The following is an 18,961-nucleotide window of genomic DNA, read 5'->3' on the forward strand; positions in this document are numbered from 1 at the left end:
TCTCTGAGAGGATAACAAACCGTATCCATTCAATTTTTTATGTGCCCATGCAAGTAGCTAAAGTACTGTAAGTCCCCATGGTCCCTAGTATGGTGATCTACCTTCAGTTGTTGGCGATCTATAGCCAGTTTTTATATTGTATTGTCAAAATAGTAATATTAGTTTTAAAATGTCCATACTAGTTTTAGTTATAATATTCTAGTAGTTTACTGTCCTTCGTCGACAGGTTTTTATAATATATTCCATTTCAATGTCAATTATGTTCTCGTCACGATATGGCTGAAATATTGCCGATGTGACGTTAAATATTAACTCACTCACTTTTTATGTTGAAGTGAGAGAGTGAGTTTTCTTTAACGCCGGTCCCCCAACCACAGAATTTCCCTTCTATCTGGCCCTCCCTGCAATGCCAAAACCCTAAGCAAGTCTAGGTATTTCCCATCTGGCTGGGGCTCATTTATAACAGTTTGTTTTTATTACTATCAAAGTTATATATATTCAGAGACTAAACGCTAGTCAAACTTCAGCAAAGCAGGATTCATGTGTTGTGCTGACCTTGAAAATTAATCAGGAAGAATTGGAATTTGAACCCAGGATTATACATTTCTGCTAAAGTGATACAACCCTGCACTTTGTGATGCTGCACCTTGAAACTATAGTCTTTTACAACATTGCTTCCATCATATATGTACATGAAATAATACAATAACGACAACTTATGATCATCAAGTAAAAGGAACGATGGATCATGAACCTGGGAGAAATAGTCAATCCTGTCGTCCCTAAACGACTGAGCCTATAATCTGCTGTGTCTGAATCTGATAGTTACAAGGGGTTCCAATAAATCCTTCTACACAGATGATAAGGTTTATCGTGCCTCTCGTGTGGCTGTTGTAGCACACGGCATACAAAGAGGGCATTGCCGTTCACCCTGGCGATTTAGACGGCGCGGTATGCGATGGAGTAGCAACGTGGCAAGTGTAATTGGCGAGAGACATTTGGCTGTGTACTCCTGGGAGAGCCTTGAAAAAACACAGATATTTGAAAATGACAATGTGTTCGCATTGATGAATACTTACGACCTCTTCCATGGCTGAATAGCTGACTTATTACCTACTTTTTGGGTGAAATGAATCCTATTTTGTCAAGGCGAGTTCCATTGGGAATACATTTTACATATCTAAGGTTATTTAACAGATGGTGAGTTTTTAAACTGCCATGTACAAGAGTGAGTGAGTGAGTTTAGCTTTACGCCGCACTCAGCAATATTCCATCTATATGGCGGCTGTCTGTAAATAATCGAGTCTGGACCAGACAATCCAGTGATCAACAGAATGAGCATTTATCTGCGCAATTGGGATACGATGACATGTGTCACGGGTCGCCATGTACAAGACAAACTACAGAGATACAAGACTGCTAGTGAATATACTAATAATATCACGATCTTAATGTCACCACAGGGCGGTGGGGTAGCCTAGTGGTTAAAGCGTTGGCTCGTCACGCCGAAGACCCGGGTTCGAATCCCCACATGGGTACAATGTGTGAAATCCATTTCTGGTGTCCCCCGCCGTGATGTTGCTGGAATATTGCTAAAAGCGACGTAAAACCAAACACAGTCAGTCAGTCAGTAATGTCACCACAGGCACTAATATTGTTGCAATAAGACATGATCATGAGAGCTTCTTTTGTTAAGCTAATAATATTAAATAGGTAGGAATGGGTACATGTAGGTAGGTAGAGTCTGATTTGCGAAATAGAGACGGTACCCACAGCAAATCACTTCATCCGAAGGCTTGAAATACAACAGTGATATGTGTTTACTGTTCTGGAACCAATATATTCCAGGGTACTGGTCAGGCGTCTTTCCACGACACACTACTTCATATGGTTACACGGCGCTCGGTCAGTACATCAACTTAGTACGTTAGTGTTGTGTTGATTTGTCGTGCCAGGATTTGCACGGTTAGCACTGCAGTTTAGTACGATACTGCGTAGTGTTGGTTTGTCGTGCTAGGATTTGCAAGGTCAGTACAACAGTTTAGTACGTTGTTGTGTAGTGCTGTGATAGTTTGCCGTTTTAGGATTTCCTGCACGTAGGTCCAAATCCTAAACTTGCTTTTATTAGATTTTGGTTATGTTCCGTCAGCACCAAGATGATAAATGTTTGTAAATAAATGTTTTTAGTGTTTATTTTGAAGTAATTGTCAGTAAGAGTTAAAACAGACGTTGCTCAACTTCCATATCCAGTTGGTATCAGCAAGTGTATGGACGTTTGAAGTATCTCCCGTGGTTGTTGACAAATATGGCAGCCCTGATCTTTCGAGACGTTTCAGGACAGGACTCGGTGTACTTATATGAGAGCAATACGACCTGATTTACATCTTGTCTATTTTCGCGCCGAGTGGGAAACCAATCTGAAGGCACAGTAATACGTGTATGCAAGCTGACAATGCTATATTACTTGTTCCATTTATTTAATAATGCAGACACGTACATCCGGTACACTACCAGTTGGATTAATGGAGCTTCACTGCACGAATCCTTCTTTCTGTATTTGCACACTAATTGACCACCTTCATCGACTACATCCATGCATCGTCCAAGTACCCAAACCCAAAACACATGTTAAACACACAACTCTAACAATTAAGTTAAAACAATTAGGAAAAGATGAGAATACTAGATAACAATACACGAGAAGATGTCTTAATGAAATTTAAGGGAAAAGATTTCAGTGATAACGAGTCTCAAATGGAAAGCTATTAGACTTAACTTTGGCGAGGGTGTTACAGAAAGTAGGACTATTTAGGCTTCTACTTCATTTGAGGTATTTTGGTGATGCTTTTAAAGGATGTAACATAAACAGAGAGCTAACATCCGCCACCTGGGAGTTGTTTACGTATGTCAGTCTGATTTGTAGGTGGTCCTGATATACTCTAGAACATAGTTTAATATATGGTTGGAATGTAGGAGTTATATACGTGAAGGTTCATAGAATGGCAATGAGGTCACTGTATTGTTTACAGACAGGTCGACTGAGGTGGAAGATGGTTATGACTGATGTGTGTATAGTCTGTGAATTGAAGTGGCGCTGAGTGTTAGATGATTTTAATGTCGATGGTAGAAAGTTTCGTTTCTTGTTTTGAAAGAAAATATGGAATAAATGTCCAATTCAATTGGAAATGTTTTTGATTGCTCAGGGCAATGTGTGCCACCATTTCAGCTTAATTTGTATACAAAAAGGCTCTCCCAAGTCGAGGTGATACACATTCAAAAGCTGACTTCTATCAAGTATCAATGTGCATCGATATCTAAATAGTATTTCCGTAGGTCAGTTTTAAAACAAAATTGTTGGTCTTAAAACACATTAATCCACCAATTACTATCATGACATTAATTTGTATAAAACAAGCATAAAACAAACGTACATGTCATTATTTTATGTAAGTAGTTTGGCAGGAAAAGAATGTTACTTGGAGAGATTAGAATGGATAAGAGCGACGCTAAAATTAAAATTGAAAAAAATCTGAAGCTATTCCTTTCAAAGAATAAACCATTGCTGAATCTAGGGCATCCATCCTCGCAGCAAAATTGAAAGAACCTCCAAAAGTACGTAGGCAGAAATTGGAATGGCCGTGATATAAAGTTAATTTCTTGCAAGGGAGACCTTTCGCTCTCCTGCAAATTATTTTAACTCAAGAGAACCCCTCAAGCGAAAGACCTCGTAAGTTGAATAGCCCCGTGTGAGGATCATTTCAATTTTCTACCGTTCCTGATAACTGCAACTCGTACGTTGCTTGATGTTACCCGATGAAAAGTGTAATTTAGGGATGGGCACAGCTCATAAGGAAAAGAGTCATGTGCCATTATATATAAATAGGACTTTGAACTTTGATTTTTTATTACAGTCTTTAGTGGTACGGTCCTTACGTATAAAAGGACTACCGTTTTATTTTCTAGGGAGTGTATGGAGGGTGTGGGTTAGGGTGCATGGAGAATAGATTTTGTTTCAGTATCACCAACTCATCTAACCCGCTACATGGAAATACACGGTAGGCCCTAACGAGGGGAATCAGTCACATTGACTAACTGACAAATGTATTTGTTGTTTATTGTAGTACCATGTCAACATTAGGGATGCCACGATACATCAATACATCGATGCATCGATACTTTTTCTAAGACGATACATTTATCGATACATTCAAAAAATGTATCGTTTACATTTTGCAATGGTATTATGTTTTTGATGTTATGAGAGTTATGAATGATTATTTTTCATGCACAAAGATGAGAAATTAGAACTCTTTAACTTTCTCTGAGAATAAAAATGTTGATCTTTTCATTGACAATTATAAAATATGAAATATTAATGTTCAAAATGTAATTAAATTTACGCAATAATGCCGCAAAAATAGGTATCGTGATACGTATCGAATCGTGACATACGTGATACGTATCGAATCGTGAATGCGTGATACGTATCGAATCGTGACATGTGTATCGTGATACGTATCGTATCGTGACATGGGTATCGTGATACGTATCAAATCGTGACATGGGTATCGTGGTACGTATCAAATCGTGACATGGGTATCGTGGTACGTATCAAATCGTGACATGGGTATCGTGGTACGTACGTGATACGTGGTACGATTCATGATCGTGGTAATCAAATCGTGACATGGGTATCGTGGTACGTATGGGTATCGTGGTACGTATCAAATCGTGAAACCTAAGTATCATATGGACATCCTTAGTCAACATTGTACTGAAGGACACTGTCTGTATTTGCTATGGTTTCCTGTAGAATTTGGAAACTGTATATCATTAAAGGAAACTGTGACTGAAAGAGAAAGTCTAGTATTTGTAAGGTATATATCTTTTACCAAAGTAAAGATATCGAAATGTTTTGTGATGAATATGCGGAGGACATCTAAAGTTTGACACATCAGTGATCAAAATAATGTCCGATATAAATCTCAATGTCAACTAGATCAATATTTTGTGCTTGTTCTAAGTGAACAATTAACATGTCTTTTGAGTATGTGTGTGTGTGTGTATGCCTGTGAGTGCATGCGTGCGTGCGTGCATGTGCAGGTGCGTGTACGTGTGCGTGTGGGTGTGCGTGTGTGTGTGCGTGTGTGTGATGTATGCCACCAGTGGGGCAGGATTCGCTCACCTTTTCCAGAACACATTGCTTCACTACTGTTTTCATTCACATTCATGACACAATCAGAGTTCTGTAAATGTACTGGAGTTATACCATGCAGTTATAACTTATGATTGTAGGAAGCATTGTCATAAAAAGGTCCTCGCCCTTCAGTATACAACTAACATATCGAAACAAATACACTAACTCTCACGTCCATGTGTACATACATACGCACCCCCAAATGCAGTTAATGACACGCACACACACAACAACAAACAAACAACATCTTTGGTATAAGATCGATTACATTCTCACTTATTCCGCCCTCAGCATGATAGTTTTTACACATGCAGAAACACACACTACACAGCACGATCAACAACCAGAATAGGCCAAGCCACCGTGTTTCTGTGCTGTTTAGCGCCTCATGTGGCGCAGTATGAAGACGTCTTGAGGCATACCTAATTGTCCTGATTACCAACAAGTAAGTAGGTTCTGTACCAGAGAACATTCCAAGAATACGGCGTTGAAACCATGCGAAATGCCTGGTTGGTGTAAGCCATTGAAGACACGTCTTGTCCGACTGTTGTGAGGCTGATGGGCTGGCTTGGTGTTGGAGTACGTCAAGGTGCTCTGATGCTGTGTTGCATGATAACAGGTGCGCGACACATGTCGTGTTTGTACAGTCACACATTTCTCATTTATCCTAGTATATAAGCATTACTTGGTCAAGCAACAGAGAGTGCTGCTGATTTGTTATCGTGTACAGATGGTGCATCACTAGAATAGTCTTTGTCTGCGTCGTTTGTTGCTAAATCCGTGGCAATCACTCGGCTCACCTAAATACCATTAAACATCTCGGTTAACTCTGAGGGAAATCAATGTAGAAATTAGATCAGCTAGTTTTGCCAGTTTATTTGACTATCATCTTTCACGATGCCATCTGGTGGCAATCGTGACCGTTATATAAATGCTGGTCGATATCGTATTTCATTGTCCATCCAATAAACGTCAAACACGGCTTTCCCCTGTCATCATGTACGAAATGTATGTGTCTAGTTCGGTTAGTACGCAGTACTCAGCTTCTAAAACTGCAAAAAGAACCCAACACTTCCACAAACAATCTCCACTAAATGAAGATTAGAACATATTGTACAGCTCCAAACCTTTCATATTGAATATTTGATAATGAATCACCATCAAATAGTGAACATACCAAGCGTTCGCGAAAGATGATCGATTCCTGTCCAACCGGTGGAATACATCACAAACTCATGCAAAGGCAAGTCAATTGTTCATCTGATACAGAAAAGATATGGTGCATGTGGATAGGACATCAATGTCTACAGCAAAATGTTTTCAACGATTTACTTGCGCTTAGAATGTTGTAACATTGACAAAAATGTGGTAACAAAGGTATGCGCTATTGAACCCAGTTGAACTTCCCTTCTACATTTAACGGATACAAAAGAGGAAACTATTCCAAACAGCGTTGAATCCAAGAAACTTACTCACCAAAGTCGTTAAAAGAAATCGTTGTCAAGTTGGATACAGTTTGCATAACCACATAATGAAGATGGATTGTTCACAGGATAACGAGATCACGTGATGTATTGATGGTGAAGCGAGGACTGAAACGTCTGCACCGACGTCTCCCAAGAAACTCTGTTACAATACCTAATAAACATAGCCCACAAGTCGACTGTGTTGCAGGCGAAACTAATTCTCACCTGTTCTGTTGAGTAATGTTGTGTGTAGAAGTCCATACATTAAAGATAAAACGATTAGTTCTCGTGGCCATTAAATTAGAAAAACAAACAGTTGTCTGGGACGTAAATCTGTACATCGTGTCTGTAGTTTTCTCTTTGCCAACTATAATCTGTTTGCAGTGAAAACGTGTCGCTATTATTGGTTTGTATTACAAGGGGGTAAGGGCAGTAGTTGGAACAGTAAAACAAATGCACGTGCGGTACGTGATGAACGTTAACTTAGACCAACCTACATGTTCTTGGTGTTTCATTTAAAGTGCATACCCCATGTAATACAAACCAATAAGAACGATTTGAAACTATGCTCGTTTGTTAAACAACTTTTATCCTAAGTTGAATAAAATTCTGAGATTTAAATGTTCAGTTGGCAAGGTCAAATTATGAGGATTCGCAATCTTAATTTCACCTTATTTGATTTACTTTTTTGCTTAAAGTGAAATTCATCGGTACGTTTTCACTGCAAACAGACTATAAGTTTTTTAGCTACCGACCACTGGATTCGTTTCCTCATGGCTTGGCTTCTCATGTTCTCATAATACAATAGCTTCTTTGTTGACGTCTAATGAAGCAACAACTCACATTTAATGGATTGACACACTGTGACTGAACGAGTATATTCATTTTAAATGTTTGCGCTGAGGTCATATAGGTTATAAACACAACTTCTTGGTTATTTGCATTGATCTATAGAATATGGATGTCAGCGAGGGAGCAGTACTCGAACACAATTGTATCCTATTTTCGATTTTCAACAATCACATTTACCCTTGACTCATTTTGAAATGAAGTCATTCTTGTTATCATGAAAAAATCGATCAGAAACGTTGCACCTCAACAAATTTGATTGTAAGTTTTAAGAGATTGTGAGTTCACGCAAAGTGTTGAAAACTTCAGAAAATAGGTGGGGAGAGAGTTATTCGAAGGAGTGAAAAAAGCTATTCCTCCTTAACAAGTACGTGGGTTGAGTGACAGCCCCGCCGGGGAGTTGTATGATCGCTTTTCCATTATTGGCGCCACGCAACTTTCTACATCTATCTTAGAAATACTCTCCTGGTCATACATTACAATCATTAGAATATTCCCTTAGAACGGTAAAAATATCTTCCAATCACTTACCTTGAAAAAACTGCTGATTGGACTATTTGTTAAGTGACGACATATGTACCTGACGACTGATGTTAGAAGCTAACATTGTTTGGGCATATCTTATACATGTACCTGTAGTTATTCTCTGAGGTATTTTGTCGATTGGTTTCTTAATTGTAACAAGTAGTCTGGAAATATGTTTTTGCGATAGTTTTGTTATGTGTCGTCTTTGGATGGACTGTGTAAGTGAAGACGCCATCTTAGATTGATGACTGAGAATTACTGTTATACATGGGATTTTTTTCAGCGGGGTGAAATGAAATGGGGATTAACATCGTGGTGCAGATTGTTTTGCTTATATACAGACATGCGCGCGCGTAGACACGTACACAAACACGTACACACATGCGTTAAGAAGAGAAAGCTGGAAATACCTTGGATCACGAGGGCATGTATGACTTTATACTAACATGCGCACACAAACACACACACACACACACACACATACACACACACACACACATACACACGTGTCAATGGGGAACTATATCTCACAACAATCGGGGGTAAGGATGGGTCTTGTTTAGGGGAATGCACATACGTGCTTCAGTTTACCCTACAACACGACCGTGAGCCTGTCCTGACTTTGGTCACATGTTCGATGTTCGTTTTGATTCGTGCAAAAGTACATCTTACCGGGGTATCATGTCTTGTTCAAACCTCTAAACAATGAATACACTGGGGTTTTTTCTAATGTTTTACGGATTCAATTTTACCTGACAACACATGCATCCATCCATCCATCCATCCATCCATCCATCCATCCATCCATGCATGCATGCATGCATGCATGCATGAGAATATGCATGCACGCACGCACAGACAGGCAGGCACGCTCGCTCGCACGCACGCACGCACGCACGCACGCACACATACATACATACATACATGTGTGTAAGGGGATCTGCTGGCACCGTAGAGTTTCTACGGTGTAAGGGGAGTGGGGGTGCTGTTTACACTAATTAATATTGTAATGAAGAGTTTTAATAGCGCTCACCTACATTTTATTTGTTTGTTTGTTGTTTAAAAACGCACACAGCAATATTCAAGCTATATAGTGGTGGTCTGTAAATAATCGAGTTTGGACCAGACACTCCAGTGATCAACAGCATGAGCATCGATGTACGCAACTGAGATACGATGACATGTGTCAACCAATTAAGTCAGCGAGCCTGACCACCCGATCCCGTTAGTCGCCCTTTACGACAATCATGGGTTACTGAAGATGAATTCCAACACTTGACTTCATGACTTGAATGTTGTAACCTTCATCAAACAATGTCTGGGCAAGAGTCGCATGATTGTTTGAAATCATGGTAAAAAGAGCAGGTAGTGAACACCAAAGCCTGAAGTTGCTGAAATATTGCTCGACAAAGAAGGGAAAGCTGTGATCCCTCATTCTCATGCAGTCGTGCTGAAAGTGTGTTTTGTCATTCTGAATCTTTACGCACAGATCTAAATATGAAACAAACGAGGTGGTCACACTGGCCTCCTTTGTTTCTAGTTAAGGTGGGTAAATCAGCTGAAGGAAATTTGATATTTGATGGTAACTGAACGATATCAGATCAGTAAAAGCTTTTTTGCCTTAGCCAACCCGGGGGAAAATTCTGATTCACACGCACAAGGAAACAGATTCGCAAGAAAGGGTGCACAATGGTTCCAATGGGGAAGCCTGCTTCATGGCATAATGTCTTACCGCTAAGTTATACTAAGTGTAATAGATGAGGAAGTCCAACAGTTTGCGTGTTTCTTTAAAATCAGGAAATATGGAAACTTTAAATATTATTTGCTTTCATTTTTGACAAATTATGTTTGGCACATGTCATTCCGAGACGCATCTTATGCAATCACGGCCATTGCATAATTATATAACAGTCAGTGTCCCCCATATGTTTCAAATGTCACTGTCTGTCATGTCAATTTCAGTATTCAGTGTCGCACAACAGAAGGCCTCCTTGTCACAGACATGTTAATTTCAGTGACTTTGATGCTTATTTCAGTGTGCTCAACAGACTCCAAGGAGCCCGGCTCCTCGTCCAACACAAACAGCTTGAACTGTCCGGATGGCACTGTACCATGTGACACCTCCGACGTGTGCGTCAACCGCACAAAAATCTGCGACCACGTCGACGATTGTCCGGATGGATCTGATGAACAGTCCAAATGTAGGCTATTGTTGCATTATCTTCTGCTTCAAATCATGAAATGTTTATCACTTTTACATGAGTGAGTGAGTGAGCGAGTGATGGTTAACGCCGCTGTGTGTCAGCTTAATGAAAGACCAAACAAAGTCCAATACAGGTTTCAAACGTTTGCCTCTTTGTGAAATCAGTTGTTGGTTGTTGTTTAACGCCGCTCTCAGCAATATTCCTGCTATATGTCAGAGGTCTGTAGATAATGGAGACTGGATCAGACAATCCAGTGACCAACATCATGAACTTCGATCTACGCAATGGATGACATGCTTCAACCAAGTCAGCGAGCCTGACCATCCGATCCCGTTAGTCGCCTCTTACGACCAGCATGGGCTCCTGGAGACCAGTTCTTAACCGAGTCCTTTGTGAAACCAACTATCCCAGATGTTATGTTGGCAGGCCAAGCAGTATAATCAGGGCTAACCGGGATTCAAACCCGTTATTTCTCGCATGCCCAAGGGATACAACTCTGCTGTGTCCAAAACGGTTGGACCGCTCTTTAGAATCTGAAAACTAAAAACAGAACATACGCTGATTTACAACTTTGTGCAAATTAAAACTTTTAACACATGCTTGATATGGATTCCCTTACACCCACAGGCGATGAATACCACAATCAGTATTTTCAAACATTGTATGAAAAACGGCCAGAGGCTGACAGAAAAGAGGAATCCCGTGAATGTGGTAAGTGAAGATGTATACTCTACTCCCCCAAAAGCTTTATTTTCAAGAATTTAATCTGTATGATAGAAATGTGAATATAAAGGACTATTTGACAATACACAAGACAAGTAGCACCTTGGGTAGGAGAAATAGATCGGTTTTTCTTGGTTCATCGTGCAAGCATGAAAAAGTATGTTAATGTATCATAGTAATGTGTCATTATTTAATTAACTGGATAATAATAACCCAAAAGGGTTGATAGATATGTACAATTGCAATGTGACTCTTTAACTCGAAGTCCATTATTTCGACATGACGTAGAAGATATCAGAAGTATGATCTGATACCGACATACCTCTTTGCACGAACTTCGAGTAACTCCACTTTGCACTAATTTATATAGTATGACCAGAATTATTGAGAATTTTAGGAATATGTTTAGTTGGATTTCTAGTATAAACAACCTTGACCAGCTATCAAGTGCTTGGTTTCATTTAAGAGAGACAACTCCGTTAATCCTTTTTCATTAGTTTGTGAAGAGTTATCCCCTTTTGTTTACTTGCTAGCAGACGACATTTTCAGTGATCCTCAGTATGGATGATTTAGAGAAGAGGAAGTTGATTTTAGAGTATTATAACAAGGACATCAGATCAGCTAAAGTGATTTCAAGTAGAACAGGCATCCCTTTGTCCACTGTTTATCGTGTTTTGAAAAATATTGCAAATGGATATAGCATTGAGCACCAGGGAGGCGCAGGTAGGCCCAGAAAATTGACTGTCGATGACAGGAGGCGGCTTGGTAATCTTGTTTCTAAAAGGCAAACGAAGGAGTTTAGAAAACTTAAGGCTGGATATGATTAATAGAGGAACTGTGGCTGTCTGTAAGGAGACAATTAGAACTGAGCTGCATGCAATAGGTTGGCAGAAAAGTCGAGGAATTCCATCACCGATCATGAAACCTGAACAAAAGTAGCGAAGGTTGAACCGGTTGCTTACAGCATAGAAATTTTAACTGGGACAATGTGATTTTCTCAGATGAAAGTTCTGTGTGGCTGTTTTCTAATACACTGAAATTCTGGACCAAACAAACTGAAAAAAACCTTTGTATCAGCGCCCAAAGTACAGTCCGAAATGTAACGTGTGGGTTGGCATATCTGTGTTAGGGGCAACGCCCCTCTGTGTATTGGAAGGGAATATGAACAGTGAGCGGTACACAGATATTCTCGAGGGACATGTACTTCCATCTGCTCACGTGTTCTATGGAATTGTTTGGATTTTCCAGCAGGACAACGACCCAAAACATCGTTCAAAGCATTCACTGGCCTGGTTTCGGACCCCAAATATGACATTATTAGATTGGCCAAGCTATAGCCCTGACCTAAATCCAATAGAAAATGTTTGGGGACTTATGAAGGAAAGTGTCAATAAGAAAAATCTGACAAATATTGCTGAAATGAAAGAAGAGGTGGTCCGATATTGGGACAGCATGGACCACGACTTTCTAACTTCTTTGATCAGTAGTATGCCGCACTGAAGCCTGCATTGCTGCCCATGGTGACTTGACAAAATACTAACTGTTCACATGTCTTTAAATCTGGAGTTATGTTCTGCTAATATTCACATTTAATACGTGAGTAATGCGTGAAAAATATAAAAATAAATTACAATCGTTAAATTCTCAATAATTTCTGGTTGTACTGTAATTTGTTTTATGTCCATGGACCACATGAATGTATGTTCACGAGGTGTCGCTGTAACGGAAACAATGAAAATTCTCAAATGTCGTGATCATATAAAATATTTTAAGTCTCACAGAACAATAATGAAGAAATATGCACCGTTGATATATCGTCTTGTTTTCAGTGTTGTCCGCTATTCCTAAACAGTGCGAGTGCAAGAGTAAGACTCATCTATATTGCGAAAACCAACAGTTATCTGGAGTGCCCAAACACATACCATGGAGAGTCACCCAACTGTGAGTCTGTCTACGTATCTATGTATTGTACGCTATTCTATACCGTCTCTTTGACTTAGTGGGTAGGGCGCTTGTCCGGAGAGCTGAAGATCGGCGGTTTGATTTCTGGATGCGTCATACCAATTATGATACTTGATTTTTCCCTGCCTGGCGTTCGTCAGTGACAAGGTAAAAACACGTACTGGTTTGTTCGAAATCAGTATAGTGCATCATAGTAGAGCATTCCAGATTGGTATTAATTGGCAAAGTATGTCAGTGGGTTGAAGCCGGCAATAGTCCAGATTAGTAAAAGCACGCCCACATGATACGCTTAATGGTTGCTATACGGCATCGTGAATGCGACGTGGAACTGCAATTCACTTCACCTCGTCTCGATGCATAGTTGTTATTCACATCACCTATACATTAAATATTGCTTGTTTTAAAACTGATATAACACAGCATGGATATTTATATACCTTCCATTCCATAATCCTATATCTTGATGAGTGTCATCCGATCTCCAGATATATATACCTTCCATCACATAATCCCATATAGCATTTGTGGATGGTCCTTTGATGTCTAGACTACCCTTGGGTACTGTTTACAATGAGACTAATCATGTTGTTCTTAACGGTACAAGACTTTCCAGACGACTTATTGTGTAAGCATCTCTGCCCAAATAGGCAATGACAAGCATTTCTTGATATTTTAAGGGGGTCTTTCCGCCACGATTTATCACATATTTCTTCATGCGTCTATGAGGATGGATTCCATGCTTTGCAATCTAGTGTCCAGTCATATCTTATTGTAGACACTGTAATTGGAGCAAAGTGAGAAATGTGTGAATGGCCATATATATTGCAACCTATGACAGCAGATAAACGCAAGGTCCTTGTACGACGTGTCGTCGTTTGACATTAAATACATATACAAGGTATTATTCTACATCTCATCAAAAGAACCACCGTGGTAAAGTGGGTTAATTGTCTGTCTGGAGAAATGAAGGTTCGATCACCCAAAAGCGTCATATTATATCGATTACTTAAAGATGGTACTTGTTGTTACCTTGGCATTAAACCTTCAGCATTAAGACTATCAAACTATTATTGATGGGCTTGGAATCTAATGTGACTGAGTGGCATCTTCATGTGCAAGGACAAGAAATCTCACAGAAAGAAAAAAATATGATGATGATGATGATGATGATGATGATGATGATGATGATGATGATGATGATGATGATGATGATGATGATGACTGAAATCCGGACTAGTACAAGCACTCACATACACATACAAGTACATCGCAATGAAAGTGTAATAACCACAAACACAATATCAGCTTACCTCATCTGTAATACAAATTTTAATTAGACCAATATTATGCTGTAACGTTACGCAAAATCTCCATTTGTCTATTCCCTTGCCAAGTATATACAATGTAAATGAAGATATGTTTACTAATGTGTTAAATCTGTTGTGACAAGCTGTCTGTTAAAGACATCTTCTCTTTTATTAACTCAAATACACATTCGTCAATACACATTCTCAAAAGCAGTATCATTTTACCTCATCTGTAAAAATAATTGAATAAGACCAATGTTAAACTGTAAAGTTACACAAAATGGCAATCGATCTATTCCCTTGCGAAGTATACACAAGGCAAATGAAGGTATGTTTACTAATGATGTAAATCTGTCTGGACACATTGCCTATTAAAAACACCTTCTCATCTATTAACTCAAATACGCATTCGTCAATATTCCCAAACACAATATCATCTTACCTCATGTGTAAAGCAAAATTCAGTAAATCACTTGCTTGATAATGGTGTTAGTAGCTACACCGAAACGTCAATCATATTAGTAATAAAGACGTTGTATATCGATAGAACTCTCCCGTTGTTCTAAATTTAATAAGACCAATATTAAGCTGTAACGTTACACAAAATGTCTATTGATCTATTCCCTTGCGAAGTGTATGCAAGGCAAATGAAGATATTCTTTACTAATTTTAAATCTGTTTGGACACGTTGTCTATTTAAGACATCTTCTCATCTATTAACGTAAATACACATTCGTCAAGGTCCATGTTTTCGTGGCAACCCTCGGGCAACACAAGTGATCCGTCACCGTCCCCGACAACCCCCGCAAGTCAGTAAACTCTGCTGAAAGATAACTCGAAGCTTTCACTGTCAACCCAATGCTCCCCGAGGACTCTATTCAATAATACGTGTCCGCGGAAGATGACCCCACGTGGTCACGTGTTAGTTGACACTATATTCAATCAGGACAAAATCTGGCCTCGATTGATCACCGATGATTGATTTGATGTCATTTGGGAATTTAGTCGAACTAAATTACGTGCACTAAGTAGGTGGAGTGGATGTGGAATTCAGAACGCTTGTTAAAAACGAAATGATATTTGATTGCGACTGACAAAAATATCGACTTATTTCCAATATACCAAAGAATGCGGCATGATCTATGGGGATTATATGAAGTTGTTTAATGTACAATGACTCATAACATTGCCAAAAACATTGTGTACTTGCACGGATTCAAAATTTGATTTTGATGTCACTGTTATTTAACTCATCACAATTAGAAAAAAGGGAAATTTCTTTCAGCTGGGTTTGTTCAATCATAATACTTGAAGGGAGAAGATACGTGATACATTAACCGCATTGAAATGATATTTACGTGACTTGACATAGCAGATGAATTGCTACAAGTAAACTTTAAACCTAAGGGAACAAACGTGAAGGTGAAAGAAGGTACCAGTCTGTTATCAACTCCAGTTTACATCATATTTGTCTCGAACTGCTCATATCTCGATACACTGACTTGTGTTTAAAAATACTGACTTGTGTTCAAGAACAGTTTTTAGTGTAAAATATATCAGTTCCCTTCTCGTAATGACAATTATACATTAGTCTGTCTCACAGTCCCTCAGCCACATTATTTCATCTACTGCCTAGCCCTCTCTGGAATGGTAAAGTCCTAAATGAAGCAGGTCTAGATTTCCTCAGGTTCAGGTCTCCCATCTTACTGGGCTCCTTTTCAATTTAAAAGGAATTGTTTGTTTGTATCAACATCATATTATACATTCAGCGTTTGTTTGATTATGCTCTTGTGTATGGCACTGAAACTTATCCTCGTTTGAAGCTGGTTTTCCTTCAGGTATTATCATTATTTTGATTATGAGTGTTTTTCAGTTACATTCATATTTACCTTGCAGCGGCATTAGTGGAAATAAAATCCAATCAGTCACAGTACAAGACTTCCGGAACTTGACGGAGCTTGTCGAACTGTAAGTAGAATCTGTTTGTGCTGATGGGTTTTGTCTGTTTGGGGTTTTGCGTGCGTGCGTGCGTGCGTGCGTGCGTGTCTGTCTGCCTGCGTGTGTGCTTGAGTGCATATGAGGGAGAGAATACAGATACCGGCAACTTCCGCGAAACATAAAGTCATGCGTGTTCGTATATGTAAGAATCTGTAAGCAAAACATGTAACAGTGAAATCCCGTTACTCCACTTATTTGTCCAGTGCAATCTACGCTTTACAGGGCCCGAAAAAGCAGCCCCTAGTATAGAATGCTGTCCTTTTACATCATATACCTTACCAGCGTTTAAAGTTACCTCCAGAAACACGTGGCAGTTTTCATACAGTACTGATTGACGGGGTGTTCCTGGTTTAAGATTATCATTCATTCATCACTCACGTCATTCCCTGTTGTGACACTCTGACACTCTCTGTTATTTCTGCAGGTTGTTCAAGTACTCATCTCTGCAGCAGATCAGGAACGGAACGTTCAGACATTGTCGGAAACTGACCGCAGTGTAGGTAATAAACTGTAGCTCTGATGTTGAGTATATTGAAATACAGAAAATGGAGTAAACTGGCCCAATATGTAATACATTAGATGCATGAGGCCATGTTTGGCATGGTGTGTTCTAGTGGTGTTCCGATTAATTGAAATAATCGAAGATTGGTCGAAGTGACCAAACGACCAAGCAATCGATCACATTTTCTCATAATCGAACACAAACTATTTTGGAACTGTTGTTTTAGTCTTTAAAACACTTGACGATGGAACATATCTTCGAAGTTGTCAGGGCCTGAAAACTTGTTTAATTCTTAGAAAACTCACTTCACTAACTGAAACGTCATGACTGAATATTTGTTGAAGACCCCAGAAGGTTTATGTTCATGATATATCAACATCACTTTAAAGTAGCAAGGTGCATCATGTTATACATATCTGCAATAACAACCTGGATAGGAAAATCTGAAAATTGACGCTAACCAATTTTTATCGATGATTGTTCGTTGGTAATGAAGCAATCATCAGTTATGAGATTTCAACCACTTTCCAACACTAGCGTGTTCATACAAAGTCAAAAACTGAAAAGGGTTGTGCAGTAGCCTAATGGTTATAGCGTTCGCTCTTCACGCAATACCCTGGTTCGATTCCTAAGTTGGGTACAATGTGTTAAACCTTGAAACCTGTTTCTGGCGCCCCTGCGGTGAATAGCGCTACAGATGGCGAAAAATTGTTCTACCTCATAGCCTAAGTAAGTGTATGTTTGGTAATATTTTGTCATGACAACTCTGTGAGGTCATCGCAGTGGGGATAATTCACTGATCCTCTGCTGCTATGTTTATCATATTTTCCACAATTGTAAATCTCCCGCGATGTAGGTCATAAATTGTACCTCAGAACCTAAATTTAGAATGAGTCCTTCAGGCAATACCGTAGCCTGCCAACACGGTAAGTACGCTCTAATTCATCATCCTTGTTACAGACGCTATAACCCTGTCACATCGAGGATGAGCTAAGTGTATATGTGTACTCAGTGATGGATGAAGGGGAAAACTCTTAAACTCGTTACCTCAAATACTTGTATCATTATTGTTCCACTGATCGAGTTATTGGAACTTGGAACTGGTGGTCCAGTCTTGTAAGACGCCGTAATTCGCTGTGCGGAGCTGCATCCTTTTCGGCATACGAGAAAATTATGTTGGTGGGTTCGAATCCCGGCTTTCCCCGATTATGTTTCTGGATGGTTTGTCAGCACCATACCCGTTCTCGTGGTTTCACTAAAGCTGTAAACTAAAGCTGTAAAGCTTTGAAATTTGTTTAAAGCCGCACTCAGCAATATTACTGTAATATGGCGGCGGTTTTTAAATAATCGAATTAGGACCAGACAATCCAGTGATCAACATCATGAGCATCGATCTACGCAATTGGGATACGATGACATGTGTCAACCAAATCAGCGAGACTGACCACTGTGATACCATGATATGCATCAGCCAAGTCAGGGACCAACTCTAACCCGGATCTTCACGGATTCTCTATTGCAACCTGAATAAGATATATATGTATTGTACAACAGTATATCAGCTGAAATGACCACAATATGCCTTAAAGAATAATTTTGTATGTCTCAAGACAGTTTATGGGCACAAATGGTTCAACGACAATACAGACTAACATTGACTTATAACTCATCCTAACCTTCACTTTCTTTCTTATTTTAGACACCTGGTGGGAAATAAACTGAAGACATTTTCTTCGCAAATATTTGCCCGAGAAAACCGTGTACGAAACATGTAAGTATGATTATTAATATCACCTCCTGTTATCAATTCCTGATTTTTATGTAAAAATACAATGCAACTAACCAACAGATATGCGTGTGTGCATGCATGCGCGCGTGTGCTCTAACTGACAACACACTACAGAATGCACAGTCTGCAAACACATCAAAGCAGATTTGGTGAATCTACTATTGACTATCAAGATGGTTAAACCCAAATAGATTTGAGATAGTTAATCCAGAAACAATCCTGTCCGACCTATTACTATGTGTCACATATACATATAATGTATACTATAATCAAGTCATAGGTACAGATACTTATCAAAAATGATTCGTTAATGTTGGAATGTGTTAACACGAAGTCGTCATCGAGAATGCTACTGTCCAGATTAACGAGGTTGTATTGTGGACACATGTGCCTCAGATAACAACCATTTCACTTCCCGCTATTGTCCGGTTTAGCGGGG

General features: G+C 39.3%; 1 protein-coding gene across 1 annotated transcript in view; it reads left to right on the plus strand.

Moving 5' to 3' along the window:
- The window catches only part of LOC124277806 (relaxin receptor 2-like), a 47,978-nt gene extending 31,247 nt beyond the window's left edge, over nucleotides 1–16,731 (plus strand). The window contains exons 2-6 of the mRNA XM_046713521.1: nucleotides 10,074–10,238; nucleotides 10,869–10,952; nucleotides 12,794–12,905; nucleotides 16,130–16,201; nucleotides 16,656–16,731. Of these exons, the coding sequence (XP_046569477.1) occupies nucleotides 10,074–10,238; nucleotides 10,869–10,952; nucleotides 12,794–12,905; nucleotides 16,130–16,201; nucleotides 16,656–16,731 (509 nt within the window). The remainder of the gene's footprint in view (nucleotides 1–10,073; nucleotides 10,239–10,868; nucleotides 10,953–12,793; nucleotides 12,906–16,129; nucleotides 16,202–16,655) is intronic.
- Nucleotides 16,732–18,961: the final 2,230 nt, after the last annotated feature.

This window comes from Haliotis rubra, unplaced genomic scaffold, assembly GCF_003918875.1.
Source record: "Haliotis rubra isolate DU_JTF1 unplaced genomic scaffold, ASM391887v1 Scf228, whole genome shotgun sequence".
Lineage (NCBI taxonomy): Eukaryota > Metazoa > Mollusca > Gastropoda > Lepetellida > Haliotidae > Haliotis > Haliotis rubra.